Consider the following 23,807-nt stretch of genomic DNA (forward strand, 5'->3'; position numbering starts at 1 on the left):
CGGTAGTTGGAGGTAAGGTTCTGGGGTTAGACTCAGGGGTCTCCCAGGATCAGTGATGCACTGTTGTTGCACCCTCAGTGGCACTAGGGCGGCTGGGTGTAGAGTGTTGAGGCCCAATGTTAACCTATGGAGGATAAGGGGGCTCCGGTTGGTGGCTAATGGCAAGCAGGCCACAGCGTTGTGGGAGCAAAGCTCCTAGGGTTTAGCTTAGTGCAAGTTGGGGACCAAAGTAACACCAAAGGTTCACCCTCAGTGGCACTAGGGTGGCCGGGTGCAGGGTGCTGTTTATAGGTTGGTGCCCTGATGATTTCAATGGAGATTCTCTGGGACAAAGAAACACTGCAGGCTCGGGGACGAGGATCTTCCAGGAGCGACCACCACTTTGAGGGGTAAGTTGGGATGTTGAGGGTTGGTTAGGCAATGCTGGGTTGGGCACACAAGGCCGTGGGGCGTCGGGTGCAGGGGTGCCTTTGGACGTCGGATTTACTTACCCACTCTGGTCGCGGTAGGAGGCTCCTCTAGATTGAGGCTGCAGGCGTAATCTGGAGGCTTGAGGCAGGTCAGGGGTTGCTGTATCTCAGGTCAGGATCACTGGGGGGGGACATCCTCGTGGTATTTTCCACTCGAGCTAGGGGCTGGGTTAGACGGATGCAGAGTGGGCTGGATTCGCGGTTCCTGGCTGGCACCAAAAGCTGTAGTTTAAACACGTCCGGTGTTCACGGGAGAAGCAGTCTTGAAAGTGAAGGCAGGCAGGTCTTCCGGGGGTTTGTGGGGTTGCTGGCTGCTGGACAGACCGGAGTTTCACAGGAGCAGGTTCGAGGGGAGACAGGCCTGTAGGGCTAGGGCCAAGTCAGTGGGCGTTGTCCACTTGTTAGCTATACACGGCTTCTCTTCCTTCTTCTTCTCTTCTTTTCTTGTGGTTGCTGGATCTGAGGAAAGAAGGTTCAGGGTGCCCCCTAAATACTACATTTAGGGGTGTTACAGGTAGGTAAAGTGCAGGGACCAATGGGTCCCTTCCCTGGGGTAGGTACACCCTCTATTCTGCCACTCTCCAGTGGGAGGGGGGCAGGAGCCGGTTGGCTGGTTGGCTGGGTCCCCCCATCCTCAAGATGGCGGGGAAGCGTGGTGTGCTTCACCTCACCTCCCCACCTTAGGGGTGGAGTTGGCAGAGGTAGGCACACCTCTCTTCCTCACTTGTTTTTCCCGCCGGTTCTCCCGCCCAAAGTGGGGGGTAGAACCAGTTGCTGAAAGCAGCACGTGGTCTGGAGAGGCTCACAAAGGTGGCATGCCTTTGAAGCCTCTCTTTCATGAACCCTGCCCATCTTGGGGAAGGAGGCTTAACACCTCATCCCAGGATGTGCATTGTTTCAGGTCCCCAAGAGCAGCAAGCTCTCGACCCAGGGGTCCAAAAACATGTCTGGTGGTGGCAGACTAGGCAGCCACTCAGTCAGGTCACTAGGGGTTAGTCTCTAAGATGCCTTCTATGGTGCATTTTACATTAAATCCCACACTGGACTCAGTGTGGGTTTAATGTGCTGAGAAGTTTGATATTAAACTTCTTAGTCTTCAATGGAGCCATTATGGTGCTGTGGAGTTCATAATGACAAACTCCCAGCACCATATACTCTTAATGGCAGCACTGCAATTACAGTGCCCAGGAATGGACCTGGGTACTGTAGGGGTACAGAGTGTATGCACCTGTACCCTCACCACTGGCACAGGGCATCCAGCTAGAGGGGTGACTGATGTATGCCAGGGCAGTTGTTTGTGGGCATGGCACCAGGGATGTGTGCCATGTCGACTCTTCACTTTGTTCTGTATCAAGACACGCAGCCTGCAAAGGCAGTGTGTGAGTGTTAGGGTACAGGGCCACTAAGGGTGGCACAATAAGTACTGCAGCCCTTAGAGGCCTTCTCTGGTCACAGTGCCCCTTACCAGGGGCTGACACATGGCCAGAGATGCCAATTGAGTTTAGGCTTCAATGCAGTTTTAGGTAAGGAACATAGCCCCCAGGGTACCTGATTAGCAGGAGCCAAGGGCACACTCAGTCAAAGCACATCAGCAATTCAGCAAAAAGTGGGGGCATACCATACAAGATAGAGGGCACTTTCTCACAGTCCTTGCATCACGCACAGTGTTACAAGGCAAAGCAATTCTTAAGTCAGATTTACCAAGCCTCACAAGGCCACCTTGCGTGACCCTGCGTTGCTTGGTTAATGTGGAGTAAGGCATGGCAGAGCAATTCGCTGCCTTGCATTACTCTTCGCCGAGAAGGCGTTACTTAGGTGGAGCGTGGGTTTTCCCATGAATTTAACCATGTATTTTGAGGCATTCCACTTATATCAAGACAGGTAAATCTGTGAGTGTGTCAAAATGCTATGCCATTCCGATAGAGGTGCTATGAGGAGAAATATCTTTTTTTCTCCTCCTTTTTCCCTCTTTCTCACTGTGTTTCAGAAATGCCTCTAAGCATTGTTTTTGTGGAAGAAAGTGCCCCTTCCTGTAAAAAAACTATCCTGCCTGCAAAACAGGCACACTTGCCCCATGACGCAAGGGTACCTGCAATGGTGTTAGACTGCACTGAGTGCGCCAGTGCAGAGATAGAGCAGTAATGTGCCATATGTTAGGAAATGTGGCACATTCTTGCTTTCTCCATTTGATGCCATGCAGCAAGTTGTTCTGTTGCGTTCCCTTGCGATGCGCTGCATCAAATGATGGTAGAGCTGGCCCTTTAGTTAGTATCATTTTATGTTAATTGAAAATGTTGTACTTTAGAGTGCTGAATTATGTTTACATGAAGCTGAGCTAATGTTACTGTTAACTACCGTCTTCATCTACTTTGGCAATTTAGAAAAAATATATATTTGTACTTCAGATAAGTCAATGAATATTTTTTTTTCCAGCCAACACGAGATTATCAAACAAAGTCTTCATGAAAAAGTAAGTACAACACAATATTATAATCAATGGCGCCACTACCAACTAGCATAACTGTTAAAACAAATGGATTTTGTTAATACCACTTATACAATGTAATGCTTCTTTCTGGGAATAAAAAGTCAATACTTTGTTTATATTGTATATACAATTCTTGTTTACTAATTGTGAATTAAGTTAGATGAATCCTTTGTTTGGATGATTTTTTTAATAGTACACACGATGGGGCAACTAGATAAGTGGCACAAGTTCAGTTATGATACCCTCTACTCCCACTTACCATATACCAACTCAGTTAATAGTTATTTATTTGTGTGTTTACTCCTTCTCCCTTTGCTAGGACTTTATTAGAAAACAAGTCTTTTCTGATAGATACATCTGCCGTGTGGATTCCTCACCTTGTGAATATCCCCTTGCGTCAGCAACATTCCGAAATTCTTTTCGTAGCTTCACGCCGACGTGGATTTGGACGTCATAGAGGCACGGCATCGCTCGCGACTCCGCTGACGTCACCGACGCCTATAATAGGCCCACGCCGGCGTGATGACATCAGTTCCCTTTTTTCCGTGTCGTCGACGCTAACGGTTTTCTAGGGATCATCTGTAACTTTTACAGTAACTTTGTTACTTTGTATTGTTGGTGTTCCTTTGTATCCTCTTTCGACATGTCTTCGAAGAAGACCGGTTTTTAAAGCCTGTGGAGAATGCGGCAAGACCATGTCCATTACGGATCCGCATGAATGTTGTTTATGGTGTCTTAGCTCCGACCACGATGTCGAAGACTGCCGATCTTGTAAGAAGATGACTCCAAAGGCCCTCCGGGAGAGAGAAGCTAAGCTTATTGTTGCAAAGCTTAAAGGAAATAATAATAAGAAGAAATCGAGGTCGCGGACTCGACGCTCGAGGTCAAGATCTCACTCGAGGTTGCGTTCAGATTCATCCTTGGCCCATGCTTCGAGATCTTCAAAAAAGAAGCATAAGAAGAGGTCTCATGAATCCCGACATCGTTCGAAGAAAGATTTGGGTTCTGAGCCGAAGTCGCAGGTGAAGCTGGTTGAGAAAGAAGTGGTGTCTTCGGCTTCGGAAGAACAGGATGCCGGGGGTGAGGCGTCCCATGCGAATTCGCCAGGTTCGCCGAAGCAGACAGCGAATCCATCTAAGGTTCCATCCCATTCTCCGGATCGGGAGAATGAAGGTGAGGAGGAGATGGTTGGAGAGGGAGAGGCTCCATTGCCCGAAGGTCTGTCGACTCCGGTGCACTAGCCTAAAGAGGAGATCGACATCGTATCGACTCCAAGCCCTCAAGAGCTGCCTGGGGGTTCGTACCCAGCCTTCCCGGCTCCGGGTCAGGATCCGACGCATTTTCTAAATGCGTTGTATGGTATTTACTCCAGGGCTATGTACCCCTCTGGGGTTCCTGTTGGTCCCACGGATCCGATGGCATTTGGTCTGGGTGTCCCCCAAACCTATGCTCCTGCGCCCTTTATGCCGCATTGGCATTTTCCGACGCAGGTGAGGCCTTCGACTCCGAAGCCATCGACGCCGAAGTTGACGACGCCGAATCCTTCGACGCCGATTCCATCATCCCTGATGCCGAACCCCGAACGACGTTGTAGGATTCTTCCTCGTCCGGCGTCGGGCTTGGCGCTGGCTCCGACTTCGACGGAGGCGATAGTGGATCCGGCGGCTTCGAATGTGAAGCACAGGTCGAGGCGTGAAGCCCAGAGGCTGATGGAGGAAGAGAACTATCGTGAGGAGTATTTGGAGGAGGGTGAGCTGCAGGATACTGAGGACCCTTTTGAGGATCTTTCGGTGGCCATTGGCCTTGAACTGTCCCCTGAGTGGGATTTGGTTTCAGTAACAGACGAACCCTCTAAAGATGTGGCTCCTTACCACGTTGTGATTAAGAAGGCTGAACATTTGTTGAACATTGCTTTACCTACTGCTGAGTTCAAGTCAAATCTTCTCGCAGAGGTCCTTCACTCTCCATCATCGGTGACTGAACCATTGCTGCCCTTTAATGATGCCATTAAAGCTCCTATTTTAGAGGTTTGGAAGAAACCCTTATCAGCTCCTGCTGTGTCTATGGCTGTTGCCAGAAGGTACAGGGCTGCTCCAGATGACCCAGAATTTTGATCCACTCACCCTCTGCCTGAGAGTTTGGTGGTGCAGGCTGCCTGTTCCAAATGATCAACAGGAGCTTTTCCTCAGGTTCCAGCTGAAAAAGCGTAGAGAAAGCAGGATCAGGCTGCTAAAAAGATTTTCTCCTCGGCTAGTATGGCGCTGAAGTCCACAAATGTGACCTGCCTGATGGGGCGTTATATTCACGCCCTTATGGACACGGTAAAACAGTTGGTACCCAAGTTCCCGGAGGAGGATACAAAAGACTTCCAGGAGGTTATCTCTGACACTCAGGCTGCAGCAAGGCAGGGGATTCAGAGTGGGTTGGACACGGCGGACTCTGTGGCAAGGGTCATGTGCTCTTCTGTAGCTACGATGAGAGCTGCGTGGCTGAAGTCGAGTGAGTTTTCTTCAGATGTCCAAACTACGTTGTTGGATCTCCCCTTCAACGGATCTGGTTTGTTTGGCAAGAAGGCAGACGCTGCTTTAGAACGCTTTAAAGACAGCAGGGCGACAGCCAAGTCGTTGGGCCTTAAGACTAGGGGCACTTTCAGAAGGAGTACTAGAGGATTTAGCAGATCTTCCTTTCGATCCTTCAAGTATACGCAGGAGCAGCAAAACACTCTGTACAGGTCTTATAGGGGCGAACAAAGAGCCCGTTCTCGAGGCCGTCAAATCTCCTCCTCTTCCTCCTCTTCCCCGTCCCAGCCCCCTGCCAACGCAGCAAAGCAGCCCTAGATCCGCCATTCCAGATCATGTGGCACCGGTGGGGGGTCGGCTTACCCATTTCCTACGAGATTGGGAATTGATAACATCAGATCTTTGGGTTCTCAATCTCGTGGGGTATGGGTATGCTCTTACCTTTCGGGATTTTCCTCCAAATTTCCCTCCTTGCCAGGGTTTTTGTTCGGAGGACCACCTGCTTCTCCTGCTGGAAGAAGTCCTGGCACTGTTCAGAAAGGGTGCGATAGAGGTGGTTCCGGAGCAGGAGAGGGGTCAGGGATGCTACTCCCGGTATTTTCTGATCCCCAAGAAGGATGGCAGACTTCCGCCAATCCTGGATCTCAGGATCTTGAACCTTTACCTGAAACAGGAAAAGTTCAAGATGCTCACTCTTGCACAGGTTCTTCAAGCGCTGCTGGAAGAGGACTGGATGGTGTCGATCGACTTGCAGGATGCGTATTTTCATATTCCCATCTTGAAGTCGCACAGAAAGTATCTTCGTTTCAAGGTTGGGTCGCAACACTGCCAGTTTGCGGTCCTTCCGTTTGGTCTTACTACTGCGCCTTGAGTCTTCACCAAGGTAATGGCAGTGGTGGCAACACATCTCAGGAGGTCGGGATTCCTGTATTCCCGTATCTGGACGACTGGCTGATCAAAGCGGAGTCGCCAAAGAAAGTGCTCCTTCATCTGCAAGAGACAACTCATTTGTTGCACAGGTTGGGTTTTTCGATAAATGTATCCAAGTCTCACCTGGTGCCCTCTCAGTGCAACCTGTTCATAGGTGCGGTACTGGACACTACTGTATGTCGTGCATTCCCTCCTCCTCAAAGGATTCGCGACATACAGGAAATTATTCCTTTATTCTTCAATGGAGCGGTTGTTCCAGTCCTGAAGGTCTGACGTCTGCTCGGTCAGATGGCTTCTTGCATTCTGTTGGTCAACCATGCACGCTGGCACACTCCAGTGGTGCCTCCGCAGGCAGTGGTATCAGCACAGCGGAGATCTCAGGGAGTCAGTGAGGATCTCCAGAGAAACTGCAGCGGATCTGTCTTGGTGGAGCGTGGAAGGCAATCTGTCGCAAGGAAAGCCTTTTCAACTTCCTCCATCGATGGCCACAGTGTTAACGGATGCATCCACTCTAGGGTGGGGTGCTCATCTGAGGGACCTGGAGGTCACGGGTCTTTGGTCTCCAGAGGAAAGGTTGCTTCATATCAACCTTCTAGAGCTGCGGGTGATACGTCTGGTGCTAAAGGCCTTCCTCCCTTCCCTTCGCGGTCAATCGGTTCAGGTCCTGACAGACAACACGACCGCGATGTGGTACATCAACAAGCAGGGCGGAGTGGGGTCGCAGTGTCTCTGCAGAGAGGCTCTGCGTCTCTGGTCCTGGGTTCAGGACCATCAGATGTGTCTGATGGCAAATCATCTGGCCGGAGTTCAGAAAGTTCGTGCAGACAGTCTTAGTCGGCAGTTCTCTGCCGACCACGAGTGGAGGCTTCATCCAGAGGTAGTTCGTCACGTCTTTCGGACGTGGGAAACTCCTCAGGTGGACCTGTTCGCCACTCATGAGAATGCTCACTGCCCGTTATTCTGCAGCCTCCAGTTTCCGATGCAGGGAGCCTTGGGGACGTGTTTTAGTTGAGTTGTGGCTCGTAACTCCTTTACACGTTTCCTCCCATACCTTTGATTCCTCGGGTTCTGAGGAAAATTCGCCAAGACCGGGCCCAAGTTATATTGATCGCCCCGGATTGGCCAAGAAGGGGGTGGTACTCAGACCTTCTCCACCTCTCCTCTCACCCGCTGCTCCGTCTCCCTCGCAGGGCAGATCTCCTCTCCCAGATGGAGGGGCAGGTTCTACACCCCCACCTCCAGACCTTACACCTTCATGCCTGGAGATTGAACGGGGCAACCTGAGTTCCTTTTCTCTCCCGCCTGACGTGGTGGATGTCATCTTGTCAGCCAGGCGTGACTCCACTAAGTCCATCTATTCTTATAGGTGGTCAAAATTTGTCACTTGGTGTGGGGAGAAATCTATAGACCCTTTGAGAGCCCATTTGTCTAATGTTCTCCAGTTTGCCCTTTCTCTGGTGCAACAGGGGCTTGCTGTTGCCACAGTGAAGGGCTATCTTTCAGCGCTGTCGGCATTTCTCTGCTTGCCTGACCAGCCATCTCTTTTTAAATATCCTGTAGTTTTAAGGTTTTTGAACGGCCTCACAAATAAGTTCCCTCCTACTCCTTTTATTGGGCCTCAGTGGGACTTAATCTTGTTTTGACCTTTTTGATGGGTGCTCCCTTTGAGCCTCTTCACAAATGTCCTATGAGGCTTTTGACTCTTAAGACAGTTTTCCTCGTTGTGATAACCTCGGCAAGGAGGGTAAGTGAGCTTCAAGCTCTTAGTTCCAAGCCCCCTTTCTTGACCATTCATGCTGATCGAATGGTTCTTAGGACCAGGGCTGCTTTTCTGCCTAAGGTGGTGACTCCTTTCCACCTTGGTCAATCTGTTACCCTTCCTACCTTTTATCCTCCCCCACACCCTTCCAAGGAGGAGGAGAGATTACACAGTCTGGACCCCAAGAGGGCGGTGTCTTTTTACCTGGACAGATCTAAAGACTGTCGGTTGGATGACCAGCTCTTCATTGGCTTTGCTGGCTGCAAGAGAGGAAGAGCTGAGGTACTGGGTTTTTCAGAACCGGTACCGAACCGGTAACCCAGTGGTGTCAGGGTACACACCCAAAGACCTCGAGTACTTTCCTAGACTACAGAAACTCAGAGTCTTCTAGGTGAAGTCAAGGATCGATTTTATTGGCTGCAACCAAGTAACAGGTCCTAGAAGTACAACAACACCGGATGTATATTCTCAGGAGACTGCTCAAACTTACAAAGCCAGGCTTCTCTTTTTATACAAAATATTATGCTTCAGGCAAACATTCTTAAATTTACAGTAGGCCATTCACATATTTTCACTACAAAGAAAAAGCAGAGTCATGATGACAAGCCCACATTACAGTTCGTCCAGCCCATAATAAATCACCCGGTGTGAGAAGTTGGCCTGATATATAATGTTCACTATTCTAGTGAACACTTTGTATCAGTCCAAACAACCCTTATTGATGTTTGGTTGTAAGTCAACCTGATAGACCAGCTATCCTAGTAGCATGGACACGTGCAGTCTTTAGGCTAAACTCTAGAGGGCGTGTTAAGCCAGATGTTTTACCATCACATATACCCCTTGAACACCAAGTGAAAGGACACCACACAAGTTGTTATGAAAAATAAAGTATATTTATTTATAACAAGACTACCCTGGCTCTTTATGAGACAGGGAGCTAAGCACACAACAAAACTCTTAAAGAAATACTTAAAGTCGCACAATTTACACAAATGCCCGAGGGGCACGAAAAACCATATACTATACAAGTGGAATGCGAAATACTAGCAGGTAAGTAACTATTATCATAGGCTTTAGGATCGCTAGGACTGGACTACTGAACCTTTAGATTACAAGCAGGAGGCCTAGGGACGTCGTGTGCAGAGTGGGAACTCTCACGGGTAAGGCGGGAAAAAGTCTATGGAGGCTAGTAAAAGCAAAGTTAGTATTCTCGGGCGAACCCGACTAGGTAGAGCTGAAACGACAAAGGATCCTGACACTTAGATAGTTAGACTATGCTGGATCACCGAAATGCTCAGGTTACCTATCCCAGGGGCTGCGGCTGCATAGGGCTGAAAAGACGTCGGAGATCCTCGTTGCAGTCTATGGAGCCTGAAGAAAGAAGTTGCTGGCAGGCGACCAGTGAAGAAGTTCGTGGTGATCCAAGCCTGGATCGATGAAGATGGATACCTGTAAGCAGAGGGGACCAAGTTCTGAATCACTAGCCAGTGATTAGGTGGGCACCAGGATGGCATCGGACGAAGTCACCTCGACCAGGTGAGTGGGCGACGCTGGGCTCTGCAGTCTCTCGGACCAGGAGGCGTTGTCGGCGACCAGGATGGAGGGGCAAGCTGTCCCACGGTGGTGTCTACTGTCGACGTCGCGGGACCCAGGATTGGGGCAACAAGTCTTGGCAAATGCAAGCCCACGCGGTGGACTTAAAATGGCGTCTGGAGTGGACCAGGAGGGTCCGGGGTGCTCCTCTGTTGGAGGGGAGCAAGGGCCAGTCTGGAGCAACCAGACCAGCGGTGTTGTCGTCGTGGTTCGTCGTCAAAAGGGGCCACTAGCCAGCGGGCAAGTGACCTGGACAACGCGGTAAGCAGCAAAAAGCAGAAGGGCCCCACGCAGATCTCGTGGATGCAAGGGGGCTGGACTTCGGTGCTGGAGCTGCTCAGGGTCGGGGCTTCTCTTACCCCAAAGCACTCAGTCTAGGGTCACTGGGTGGTTGTGCTGGACAAGCGTCGTGCAGTCTTGAAGATGGCCGGTCCCTCGAGGTCTCGTCACACCCACGGATCTCAGCTGGGCTGATGATGCAGGTAGAGGTCAGAGGTGCCAGGGAAGCCGGTTCTCGTTGAGCTGGGCAGTCTTGATCCGGAAGAGAGACTTACAGCAGACCGCGATGCTTGGTTGGTGCCTGCTGCTGCAGGGTGACTACTCCTTAGTCACAAGGGAGAAATCTTGAGAAGAGTCTTGAGTTCCTTTCGTGGAAAGTCGGTTCAGGATTCAAAGATGATCTAATTTGGAAGGGGGCCTGCTCCTACCTTTATCCTGGGAAAGGGGGCTGGCACGCGACTAAGTCCTGCCCTATGGGTGGGACTAGGAGGGGGGTGGTTACACCCCTCTCCTTTGCCGGGCTTTTCCCCAGATCAGGGGCTGGAGTGCCCCTGGAACTGGTTCAAGCCGGCCTATGCATAGTGAGCACCGGGGTGCCACTTGCAGTCACCTTCCTCTAAAGCCCTGCCTACCTGGGATACACAAAATCCTGTCTGGGATGGTGCTGGCACCGCCCCTGACAGGAAACCCTTTGTCCAGGCCTCCGTTGCTGGAAGGACTCCCAGCAGCAGGAGGGCAGACTTGTGTCTCGGTGGCAGCATCCATTTTGTGGAGCTGAGGCTTGAGTTACCTTTAACCGGGGTTACAGCTACATACATGTCGTGTCCCTCTAGAAGGGTGGAATGCTAACCCCGTCGCCAGAATTGGCGAGGGGTTAGTATTTCAATTCGTATGACACCTTACTCGACATGTTTTGATAAAGCGATACCAGAGTTGGCATATAACCGCGAGGATTATAATGCACTTAAGAGTATATGGTATGCGTTATCATGGAACAGCTATTAGGACTTGGTTCCGCAAGCTGCAAACGGGCTCAGCTCATGCCAGAGCACCATCTCACATTATTCCAAGCACTCTGCCTTCAGGATTGATAAGGCCTGCCATAGGAGTGACTGATAGGAATATATGTGTCCATTTTAGGGTTAGATATAGGAATACTATATCTAAAGCAAAGGGTGTGTACACCACCTTGCCCCAGCTGTGAAGCAGCCAGTTGTGTCTGTTTTAGTTAGTCAGCCCAGGGGTGGCATAATACATGCTGCAGCCCCTGGGAGACCTCTGGGTACACCTCTGCCCTGGTTACAGGGACACAATAGAGAGGGCCCAGTGCCAATTCAGTACCTGGGTACAATTTGGAATAGAGAGAACAGCTAGGCTGTGGGTCTGATTAGCAGGCCCACAGCCAGGGAAAGTCGTAAACCAGTGAAGCAAAAATCTGGGTGATCATAGGATTGCAGACCCTACTCTCCTACATGACCCCCCCCCCAAACTTTGGGACAATAAGCTAACCTTGACCAGGTGAGTCTTCTTGCTCTAAGTGGAAATACCTGGAGAGCCCATCAGCATTGCCATGATCAGTACCAGGTCTATGCTCCACTGTAAAATCCATCCCCTGTAGGGAAATGGACCACCTAAGTAGTTTGGGGTTTTCACCCTTCATCTGATTTAGCCATAAGAGGGGCTTATGGTCGGTCTGAATCTTAAAGTGAGTGCCAAACAAGTATGACCTCAACTTTTTCAGGGCCCACACCACAGCAAAGGCCTCCCTCTCAATAGCTGACCAATTTTTCTCTCTGGGGGTCAGCCTTCTGCTAATAAAAGCAATGGGCTGGTCGTTACCATCAAAATTCAGCTGAGATAGAACAGCTCCCACACCCAACTCAGAAGCATCTGTTTGGACAATGAAGGTTTTGGATTAGTCTGGACTCTTTAGGATAGGTGCTGTGCACATGGCCTGCTTTAGGTCATTGAATGCTTTCTGACAGCTTGCTGTCCACTGAACTTTCTTTGGCATCTTCTTACTTGTCAGGTCATTAAGTGGAGTCACAATGGACCCATAATTCTTGACAAATTTCCTATAGTAACCAGTCAGGCCCAAGAAAGCTCGAACCTGAGTCTGGGTGGTTGGAGGAGCCCAGTCCTTGATGGCCTGTATCTTGCTCTCCAAGGGTTGAACCTGGCCTCCACCTACAAGGTGGCCCAGGTATACAACCTGTGTCTGCCCTATCTGGCACTTAGTGGCCTTGATAGTGAGACCTGCCTTTTGCAGTGCCTCTAACACTTTCCTCAGGTGGACCAGGTGATCCTCCCAGGTGGAACTAAAGACAGCTATATCATCAAGATATGCTGCACAGAAGTCATCCAACCCAGTGAGAACTTGATTCACCAGCCTTTGGAAGGTGGCAGGTGCATTTTTCAAACCAAAGGGCATTACCACAAATTGATAATGCCCACCAGGGGTAGAAAATGCTGTCTTGGACTTGGCCTCCTCAGCTAACCTGATTTGCCAATACCCAGTTGTCAGGTCAAATGTACTTAAGTAGTTGGCAGAAGCCAATCTATCTATAAGTTCATCTGCTCTTGGTATTGGGTGGGCATCAGTCTTAGTGACTGCATTGAGTCCTCTGTAGTCTACGCAAAACCTCATCTCTTTCTTACCACCCTGGGTGTGAGGCTTTGGCACTAGAACTACTGGGCTAGCCCAAGGGCTATCTGAGGGCTCAATGACTCCCAGCTCCAACATTTTCTGCACTTCTGTCTTGATGCAGTCTCTGACATGATCAGGCTGTCTGTAGATTTTACTCTTGACAGGCAGACTGTCTCCAGTGTCAACTTCATGGGTACACCAATCAGTTTGACTGGGGGTCAGAGAGAACATATGTCTAAAGGATTGCAGAACTTGTCTACAATCCTGTTGCTGATGTTCAGAGAGGCTGCCACAAAAGACAACACCATCTACTGATGCATCATCAGGATTCTGAGTGAGCAGGTCTGGGAGAGGGTCACTCTCTTCCTCCTGTCCCTCATCTGTGGCCATGAGCAAGTCCATGTCCTTCCTGTCGACATATGCCTTGAGCCTGTTTACATGGAGCACCCTGAGGGGGCTCCTGGGAGTTCCAAGGTCCACCAGGTAGGTGACCTCTCCCTTTTGCTCAATGATTGTGTGGGGCCCAGACCATTTGTCTTTGAGTGCTGCTGGGGCCACTGGCTCCAGCACCCACACCTTCTGTCCAGGCTTGTACACAGTCAGGACAGCCTTTTGGTCATGCCAAGTTTTTTGAAGTTCTTGGCTCGCCTCAAGGTTTTTAGATGCCTTTTCCATATACTCAGCCATCCTGGAGCGGAAACCAAGTACATAGTCCACAATGTTTGTTCCAGGCTTTTTGAGAGGTCTCTCCCATCCTTCCTTTACCAAACAAAGGGGTCCCCTTACAGGATGCCCAAACAGAAGCTCAAAAGGGCTGTAACCAACCCCCTTCTGTGGGACCTCTCTGTAAGCAAACAAGAGGCAGGGGATTAGGACATCCTATCTCCTCCTGAGAGGTTCAGGTAGTCCATGAATCATCCCTTTGAGGGTCCTGTTGAATCTCTCAACAAGCCCATTGCACTGTGGGTGATAGGGTGTGGTGAACTTATAGTTGACACCACATTCCTTCCACATTGCAGTCAGATATCCTGACATGAAGTTTGCACCTCTGTCAGAGACAACCTCCTTAGGGAAGCCCACTCTGGAGAACACTCCAATTAGGGCTCTTGCCACAACAGGTGCTGTAGTGGTCCTAAGGGGAATAGCTTCAGGATACCTGGTGGCATGGTCCACCACCACCAGTATAAACTTGTGCCCTGATGCTGTCTGGGGTTCCATTGGACCAACAATGTCAATCCCCACTCTCTCAAAGGGTACCCCCACCACAGGTAGTGGTATGAGGGGGGCCTTTGTTGTGCCACCTGACTTGCCACTGGCTTGGCAAGTGAGACAGGAGCGACAAAACTCCTTGGTATCTTCACTCATGTGAGGCCAGTGAAAGTGTGTGACAAGCCTGTCCCATGTCTTGTTCTGGCCTAAGTGACCTGCAAGGGGAATTTCATGGGCCAAGGTAAGAAGGAAACCTCTCTGAGACAAGGGGATGACCAGCCTCCTGGTCGTACCAGGCTTGGGGTCTCTTGACTCAGAGTACAGAAGTCCATCATCCCAGTATACCTTGTGGGTACCTGTGGCATTCCCTGCAGCCTCAGCAGCAGCCTGCTGTCTGAGGGGTTCAAGTGAGGGGCAGTCCAACTGTGCCTTTCCCAGGTCTTCCCTGGAGGGTCCCCCTGAGCCCAGAAACTCAACCTGATCAGGTTCAAGCTCTTTAGGCTCAGTTTCCCTCAGTTCCTTGAGATCAGCCTCCTCAGAGACTTGATCCACAACCTGGGGCAAGGGGGAAGGCAATGCCTTAACCCTACTGCTCCTCTTCTTGGGAGGTGTCTGGTCCATTGTTCCAGGATCCAGCACCTGTTCAGTGGGGCATCTTTTGGCCTGTGACCTAGTCACAGCAAGGACATGTGCTGGCAAGCCTAAAATTTCCATGTGAGTCCTCTGCTCCACTTCTGACCATAGGGATGTTTCCAAATCATTGCCCAACAGACATTCTACGGGAGGTCTGAACTAACTACAACCTTCTTTGGGCCACTTACCCCTCCCCAGGAGAAATCATCAATTGCCACACTGTGATTGGTAGTGACATTGCTGGCATTGGTCACCAGGTAATCTGTACCTGGCATGATCTGTCCAGGCTACACAAAGTTAGGTGTCACCATTGTGACACTGGCACAAGTGTCCTTGTAGGCCTGAGCCATCTTTCCGTTTATTAAAGGTGTCTGCCTGTATTTGCCCAAAGTATTGGGTCTTGCATCAGGGGATATATCTACATTCCCTGTACAGACAAGGACAGCCTGAGTGAGTGTGCCAACTAAGTTGTCAGACCCCTCAGTTCCCAAGGTTAACCCAACTATTCCCTTGGGAGGTGCACTACCACTACTGACTGTACTAGGGGGTGCAGTTGCCTTAGGGGCTGTAGTGGTAGGATTTTGCCCTCCTCTTTTGGTGCACTCACTAAACCAATGAGACTTACTTTTACAGTACTGGCACCACCTTTTTGACTGGCCTTCTTGAGTCTTCTTTTTCTGCTGTGAAGCCTGACCCCCACCCTCTTTGGTTTGTTGGGGACCTGTTGAAGACTTCTGGTCATTTTGTTCACTCTTGTTACTACCCTTTTGGTCTGCTTTCTTCAGACCACCCTGGTTCTGAGTCTGGTTCTGCTTGACCCTTGTTCTGACCCATCTGTCTGCCTTCTTTCCCAATTATTGGGGAGAGGTCAGATCTGAGTCAACAAGGTGCTGATGCAACAACTGGTTCTGACAGTTATTTAAAATCTGCTCTCTCATGATCAGATTGTACAACCCTGTATAATCAGTAACCTTACTGCCCAGCAACCAGCCTTCCAAAGCCTTAGTGGCACAATCCACAAAGTCAGACCAATCCTGAGACTGAATTTTCTGGGTATCCCTGAACAGCAACCTGTACTGTCCAGTGGTTAAGCCAAACCCATCAACCAGTGTATTCTTCAGGACTTGGTAATTGTTAGCATCCTCAACTCTAGTAGTGAGGAGCTTATCTCTACCTTTGCCTTCAAAGGAGAGCCACGGTATAGCTGCCCACTGACTTTGGGGGATGCACTGGACAGTGCAGGCCCTCTCCAAAGCAGCCATCCATTTGTGGATATCATCCCCTTGTTTAAAGGGGGGCACTATCTTACTCAGGTGTTTAGTATCTAAACCCCTTTCCTTATCTCTAGGGAGATTGCTGCCACCAGTGGGGGCTACCCCACTCATCTGCTGCTCTCTAGCAAAGGCAAGCTTCTCTTTGGCCAGGGCAAGTTCTTCCCTTTCAATCCTCAGATTAGCCTGTTTCATCCTTGCTTCATGCTCTCTTCTCTGAGGGGAAGTCAATCTCCTCTGGGGAGAATTCCTTCTCCTCTGAGAAGAGGCATTAGAGTGCAGAGATCTATTGGAGTCCCTAGAATGAGATCTATCTCTTCTAACTCCAAGGTTAGGCCTCATGAGGGTCAGTACTGGGGGTCCCCCAGATCCTTCCCTATGTAGGTCTAAGTTGGCCCTAGTAAGTCTGCTGACTAACTCAGACCTTTTGTCTGCCTCATCCCCAGAGAGTTCCTCTTCTTCCTCCTCCTCAACTGCATTTTCAGTGTCAAGGAGGTCTGGATCACCAAGGGTACCCTCTAAGGCTGGCATACTCCCATCTGTATGAGAAGCTCTTCTAGCATCATATGTCTCTAAGAGACCTAATAAAAAGGGAGTGGTGGGGTTAGACCCCTGTTTCAATTTCCTGGAGGTACACAAGTGTCTCAACTCCTGGAAATTGAGAGCTGCATATCTTGAGATGACCTGTGGAGGGTCATTAGCCACTAGGGGAGTCTCTGAAGACTCTCCATGGGTAGACATGCTTTTCTAGTGAGGTGTAAGTGGTGCACTTACCTACACTATTTGTTTGCCTACTGATCCCTTGCTAAGAGTTGTAGTCAGGGTGTGCTAGGCCCTGTTGAACTACAACAGCTGGTTCAGTAGAACTCAGAGTATTCTAAGCTAAGTTATATGTACCTTGGTACTTATGTGATCTTTCAAATGATATTCTTAGGATACGTGTGGTAAAACAACAGCAAGCTCAAATCCCAATCGCTGCTCACCAATGTGAGAAGTTGGCCTGATATATAATGTTCACTATTCTAGTGAACACTTTGTATCAGTCCAAACAACCCTTATTGATGTTTGGTTGTAAGTCAACCTGATAGACCAGCTATCCTAGTAGCATGGACACGTGCAGTCTTTAGGCTAAACTCTAGAGGGCGTGTTAAGCCAGCTGTTTTACCATCACATATACCCCTTGAACACCAAGTGAAAGGACACCACACAAGTTGTTATGAAAAATAAAGTATATTTATTTATAACAAGACTACCCTGGCTCTTTATGAGACAGGGAGCTAAGCACACAACAAAACTCTTAAAGAAATACTTAAAGTCGCACAATTTACACAAATGCCCGAGGGGCACGAAAAGTCATATACTATACAAGTGGAATGCGAAATACTAGCAGGTAAGTAACTATTCTCATAGGCTTTAGGATCGCTAGGACTGGACTACTGAACCTTTAGATTACAAGCAGGTGGCCTAGGGACGTCGTGTGCAGAGTGGGAACTCTCACGCGTAAGGCGGGAAAAAGTCTATGGAGGCTAGTAAAAGCAAAGTTAGTGTTCTCGGGCGAACCCGACTAGGTAGAGCTGAAACGATAAAGGATCCTGACACTTAGATAGTTAGACTATGCTGGAGCACCGAAATGCTCAGGTTACCTAGCCCAGGGGCTGCGGCTGCATAGGGCTGAAAAGACGTCGGAGATCCTCGTTGCAGTCTATGGAGCCTGAAGAAAGAAGTTGCTGGCAGGCGACCAGTGAAGAAGTTCGTGGTGATCCAAGCCTGGATCGATGAAGATGGATACCTGTAAGCAGAGGGGACCAAGTTCTGAATCACTAGCCAGTGATTAGGTGGGCACCAGGATGGCACCGGACAAAGTCACCTCGACCAGGTGAGTGGGCGACGCTGGGCTCTGCAGTCTCTCGGACCAGGAGGCGTTGTCGGCGACCAGGATGGAGGGGCGAGCTGTCCCACGGTGGTGTCTGCTGTCGACGTCGCTGGACCCAGGATTGGGGCAACAAGTCTTGGCAAATGCAAGCCCACGCGGTGGACTTAAAATGGTGTCTGGAGTGGACCAGGAGGGTCTGGGGTGCTCCTCTGTTGGAGGGGAGCAAGGGCCAGTCTGGAGCAACCAGACCAGCGGTGTTGTCGTCGTGGTTCGTCGTCAAAAGGGGCCACTAGCCAGCGGGCAAGCGACCTGGACAATGCGGTGAGCAGCAAAAAGCAGAAGGGCCCCACGCAGATCTCGTGGATGCAAGGGGGCTGGACTTCGGTGCTGGAGCTGCTCAGGGTCGGGGCTTCTCTTACCCCAAAGCACTCAGTCGAGGGTCACTCGGTGGTCGTGCTGGATAAGCGTCGTGCAGTCTTGAAGATGGCCGGTCCCTCGAGGTCTCGTCACACCCACGGATCTCAGCTGGGCTGATGATGCAGGTAGAGGTCAGAGGTGCCAGGGAAGCTGGTTCTCGTCGAGCTGGGCAGTCTTGATCCGGAGGAGAGACTTACAGCAGACCGCGATGCTTGGTTGGTGCCTGCTGCTGCAGGGTGACTACTCCTTAGTCACAAGGGAGAAATCTTGAGAAGAGTCTTGAGTTCCTTTCGTGGAAAGTCGGTTCAGGATTCAAATATGATCTAATTTGGAAGGGGGCCTGCTCCTACCTTTATCCTGGGAAAGGGGGCTGGCACGCGACTAAGTCCTGCCCTATGGGTGGGACTAGGAGGGGGGTGGTTACACCCCTCTCCTTTGCCGGGCTTTTCCCCAGATCAGGGGCTGGAGTGCCCCTGGAACTGGTTCAAGCCGGCCTATGCATAGTGAGCACCGGGGTGCCACTTGCAGTCACCTTCCTCTAAAGCCCTGCCTACCTGGGATACACAAAATCCTGTCTGGGATGGTGCTGGCACCGCCCCTGACAGGAAACCCTTTGTCCAGGCCTCCGTTGCTGGAAGGACTCCCAGCAGCAGGAGGGCAGACTTGTGTCTCGGTGGCAGCATCCATTTTGTGGAGCTGAGGCTTGAGTTACCTTTAACCGGGGTTACAGCTACATACATGTCGTGTCCCTCTAGAAGGGTGGAATGCTAACCCCGTCGCCAGAATTGGCGAGGGGTTAGTATTCCAATTCGTATGACACCTTACTCGACATGTTTTGATAAAGCGATACCAGAGTTGGCATATAACCGTGAGGATTATAATGCACTTAAGAGTATATGGTATGCGTTATCATGGAACAGCTATTAGGACTTGGTTCTGCAAGCTGCAAACGGGCTCAGCTCATGCCAGAGCACCATCTCACATTATTCCAAGCACTCTGCCTTCAGGATTGATAAGGCCTGCCATAGGAGTGACTGATAGGAATATATGTGTCCATTTTAGGGTTAGATATAGGAATACTATATCTAAAGCAAAGGGTGTGTACACCACCTTGCCCCAGCTGTCAAGCAGCCAGTTGTGTCTGTTTTAGTTAGTCAGCCCAGGGGTGGCATAATACATGCTGCAGCCCCTGGGAGACCTCTGGGTACACCTCTGCCCTGGTTACAGGGACACAAGAGAGGGCCCAGTGCCAATTCAGTACCTGGGTACAATTTGGAATAGAGAGAACAGCTAGGCTGTGGGTCTGATTAGCAGGCCCACATCCAGGGAAAGTCGTAAACCAGTGAAGCAAAAAGCAAAAATCTGGGTGATCATAGGATTGCAGACCCTACTCTCCTACACCCGGCAAGGCCCAACATTTTCATCAGATATCGGTGGACCCCCAATAAAAACGGGCACCTCCTCCTCGTAAACCAAGTGAGAGAAAAGAGCAGGGACAGGTGTGAGCAAGATTAGGCAGGGTGTGTGTGCGATGAAAAGGGTTTATGGCATGTTGCGCCTTGATGCTATCTCGTTCAGCCACTGGGAGAGGAACTGACCAAACAGGTTCGGCCTGGGGCAATGGTTTCAGCTTGCCCAGGTCAGAGAGAAGTCAATTAAGGTGTACGTGTCCTTTGGAATCGAATTTAGCTGTATTATAAGCCTATGTGAGGGCAACCCACAAAATGGCTGCTGTACACAAAATGGAAGCCAAGGGTTCAGAATCGAAAATGACGATTTCGAGGTTAAATCGTTACTGGAATATGACGAAAATGCTTGTACATAGTGTACTAGCTATTTTCGGTCTTTTGATACCAAATTCGTCATGCTACGACGAAGTTTTATTCACGAGTTCAGAATTTTCAGAACTACAAACCCTCCTTTTGCCCTTACATAGGCAATTAACCTATCCTCATGCTAATCTGAGTCCAGGTCTATATTCCTAAAGTCATTGAGATGTTGCTGTAACATCATCCTAGTACTTAGCTCGTCTCTTGATACAGGTTTCCTTACACATGATGTAGCACAGAGGCCACATATTGCAGGAGCACACTGCACGCACAGACAGAACAGGAAACGAATGGCTAAGACCATCCCAATGACCATCAGAATTTTCCATCCCCAGGCGGATATCAGTTCCCAGAACCATCCCATTAACGACCAATCTCCTTTATCCACATGAATAGATTCGGAAATCTTATGTAGTTTGGAGATGGCCTGGTACACTGTTGGAGCGTTATCTGGAATGAAAACACAGCAACTCGATTGGATGAATTTACATACCCCACCTCGGTCTGCAAGTATGACATCTAATGCGACCCTGTTCTGCAGGGTCATAAGACGATCCGACTGGAGCTCAGCAGTCAAGTTACTAAGGGCACCGGCAGTTTCAACCACGGTGGATTCAACCACCCTTGTCAATTGCCTTATGTTCCTGCTGTTACCATGGGTCCCCAGAATGGCAGAAAACCCTTGACGAAGTCCCCAAATTCTTGTCCTGCAGTGTCTTCTTCGCTGAAGACACCTCTAACTATCCTTGTCTTTTGGTAATCTGCCGCCGCTGTGTAGGTGGGAGGCAGCAGGAACGAAACAAAACATGTGCCCGAAAAGTCAGGGGGCAACCATGTATAGGCTCTATCATGGCAGATGAAATAGGTACCCTTAGCTGCTAAGAACGGAGGGGAAGTCTGAGATGCAAAAACATATGTTTCAGTGCAGATGCTTTTCCCTAGCTGAGCCCTGGGATTCCTGCCAGTACCTTGCAGACACAGGTGACCCTGAAGGGGTACAATCCAAATCGGGGAAGATCTCTTAGCTTGCTGTTTCTCACTCAGAGTAGCTCCATATCCGGTTACGTTCCATCCTATGTATACTAGTGTCTCCTCTCTAGGGATAGTCTCGTAGGAAATATCTTCCTTAATCATGCGTACTATACCCTTAACTAGAGCACTATTCTTAGGATCATCTTCCACAGAACGTAGGGGGTAGGTCTCATGTGCGTAGATGAACATTGTTCTGTATGCCCACACAGAACCATTGTGGCTGAAAGGCAGGACCAGATAAGGGATACCTTTGTCCGTTGTGTGAGGCATAAGACCACACACCCAACAGTTAGTCGTGTTCATTACTAGTTGGTGTTGGTGCAAAAGCTGAACAAAGGAGTTATTAATAAACTCTAATCTCCTAGCGGATTTGTGTTCAGGAAGGGGTTGAAAAGAGTGTGGGGAAACAGTAGAAGGAGGAGGTATAGGCGATGTAGTGAGTGCAAATGTTACTCGAAAAGAGAATAAAACATAACTTATTAAAAATATCATCACACTGAATAACATGAAAATGCACAATATCAAAAAGCTTTTCTTTGTCATTATTTTACGTATCCTGGCTTTAAAGTTCATTGTTTTGGCAGGTCTCTCCATCTCGAAAAACTCCATCCTCTCTAAACTGCTGCCCGCGATGGGAGGTTGTTTCTGCTAAGGAATGCTTCTGTCAGTCTAGGGCAACTCCCTTGGACCAACCAGAACTGTCGACCTAACGTCATCAGCTGCACCCCAAAGACTTTGGGCAATCGCGGCCCTAGCAGCGGAACCCGGATGGCGGTTCGAAAAATAAAAATAAGCAAGTTTCTCAGATGGGAGAGCTGCGCTTTCAAAAATAGCGAAAAAGGAAAATTTTGTTTATTTGTCCAGAGGTCTCGGCCTCAAATTGTATCTTTGCTTTCCAGGTATGGTATGATCTCGGAAAAGGAGTTCAGGCTCTGTAGTGTCCAATGGAACTGACGGTGTAGCTGGTTGCAAAATGTTGTCGCTCTCTTTTTCAGTAAGTGTTCCTTTTACACGTGCATCACTGAAAGGCAGAAAACGTGGCACAGTTTCAGTCTCTGAGTCGGCGACACCCTTCTGGACCCACTGGTCGTACGGCAGAGGTAAAGGTACCCTCTTGCAGTGGACTCCGTGGATCCAGTGCTTCTTCCCTTCCACTCGAACAGCTGATCTCGTGGAAAGAAGGACGAGGTGCGGTCCGGTCCACCTGGGCTGGTCGTTCTTGGTTCGCTGGAAATTCTTCACGAGAACCCAGGATCCAGGGTGGATGGGGTGACCTGGAGTCTCAGAGACCGGAGGCAGGGTGTCATGGACCTGTTGGTGTAAAACACGCAATTTAGCCGTCAATTCGTACAAATAATCAAGCAAAACAGGGTGTTCAATTTCACTGAACTTAGTGGGCCTTGGCACTCCACATATGTTGGCCGGGCGGCCAAAAACTATTGCGTAGGGACTAAGTCCCACTCGCGAATGCACAGTCATTCTGGTGGATAGGAGTGCTAAGGTAGAGCATCAGGCCATTTAAGACCAGTGCTCGCTTGAATTTTGGCTAATTTAAGTTTCAATGTGCCGTTGTAGCATTCTACTAATCCAGCTGATTGGGGGTGATTTGCAGCGTGGAACTTTTGCTGAATGCCTAGCCCTTCACATACTCTCTTCATCACACAAATTCACTCCCATTGTCACTCCAGATCATTCTAGGCATTCCGAATCTGGGGAAGAACTCTTTCACAAGGGCTTTAGCTGTGGATAAGGCAGTGTTGTCTTTTAGGGGATAGGCTTCCACCCATCTTGAAAAGGCACAAACAACAACGAGTACGTATTTTAAATTGTTGCACCTCTCCATGTGGATGAAATCTAGCTGCAAAACCTCGAACGGATACGTAGGAGGTGCAAAATGACCAGCTGGAGTTGGGGTTCCCCTACCAGGGTTATGTTTCAGACACATCATGCAATTCTTGACCACATTCTCTGCACATTTAGGAATTCCTGCATTTTGCCATACTGGAGCCAACAACTTGCAAATCCCTTTCACACTGATATGAGCCATTCCATGAGCCATTGTGACCACTGCAAGCACATACGCATCGGGTAACAACCATCTCTGATGCTCTGACAATTCAATCCAACAACCATTTGCATCCATTCTACCCGTACTTTCTCTCCAAATGTTCAACTCTTTCTCTGTAGCTTCAGCTTGAATAGACTTCACACTCTCTATCGTGTCTTCACACATTCCAACATCACCAACCCATCTTGCAGGGCCTGCAAAATACATTCGGCTCATCACATTCCTTGCAGTTTCTTTCGCGATTTCGTCAGCAAATGCATTTCCACGACCAACATCATCAGTCACCTTCTTGTGAGCACTACATTTCACAATCGCCACTTGCAGAGGCAAGGTCAGTGATTCAAGAAGCTCATTCACCAACTGACCATGCTGAATCGTAGCTCCATGCGAAGTCAGGAACCCACGTTCTTTCCACAATCGTCCAAAACTGTGAGCCACTCCAAACGCATACTGACTATCGGTGTAGATGGTCACTTTCATTCCTTTTGACAACACACATGCTCTTGTAAGTGCAATCAATTCTGCTGCTTGAGCTGAATTATGTGGAATACGTGCAGCTTCAACAATTGTATGTAAAGTCGTGACAGCATATGCTGCAGTCGTGTCACCATTCGGGAGCTTGAAGCATGAACCATCCACCCATAAGGTACCATCACACTTTGCAAGAGAAGTATCTAGGAGATCTATTCTCCCTTTCGTTTCTTCTTCTGTTCTAAGAAAACAATCATGCTGTTCTGAATCATCTAATTCCTCTGCAATCGGCAACAACGTAGCTGGGTTAAGAGTGTTG

At 49.4% G+C, this 23,807-nt stretch overlaps 1 protein-coding gene across 14 annotated transcripts in view; it reads left to right on the forward strand.

Moving 5' to 3' along the window:
• LOC144773261 (uncharacterized) overlaps positions 1-23,807 on the forward strand; it is a 7,170,044-nt gene that overhangs the window by 4,699,395 nt on the left and 2,446,842 nt on the right. For all 14 annotated transcript variants that reach the window (XM_078658159.1, XM_078658161.1, XM_078658167.1 and 11 more), the window contains one exon: positions 2,904-2,940. In XM_078658159.1, coding sequence (XP_078514285.1) covers positions 2,904-2,940 — 37 coding nt within the window. The remainder of the gene's footprint in view (positions 1-2,903; positions 2,941-23,807) is intronic.

The sequence above is a fragment of the Lissotriton helveticus genome, chromosome 8 (assembly GCF_964261635.1).
Source record: "Lissotriton helveticus chromosome 8, aLisHel1.1, whole genome shotgun sequence".
NCBI classification, from domain to species: Eukaryota; Metazoa; Chordata; class Amphibia; order Caudata; family Salamandridae; genus Lissotriton; species Lissotriton helveticus.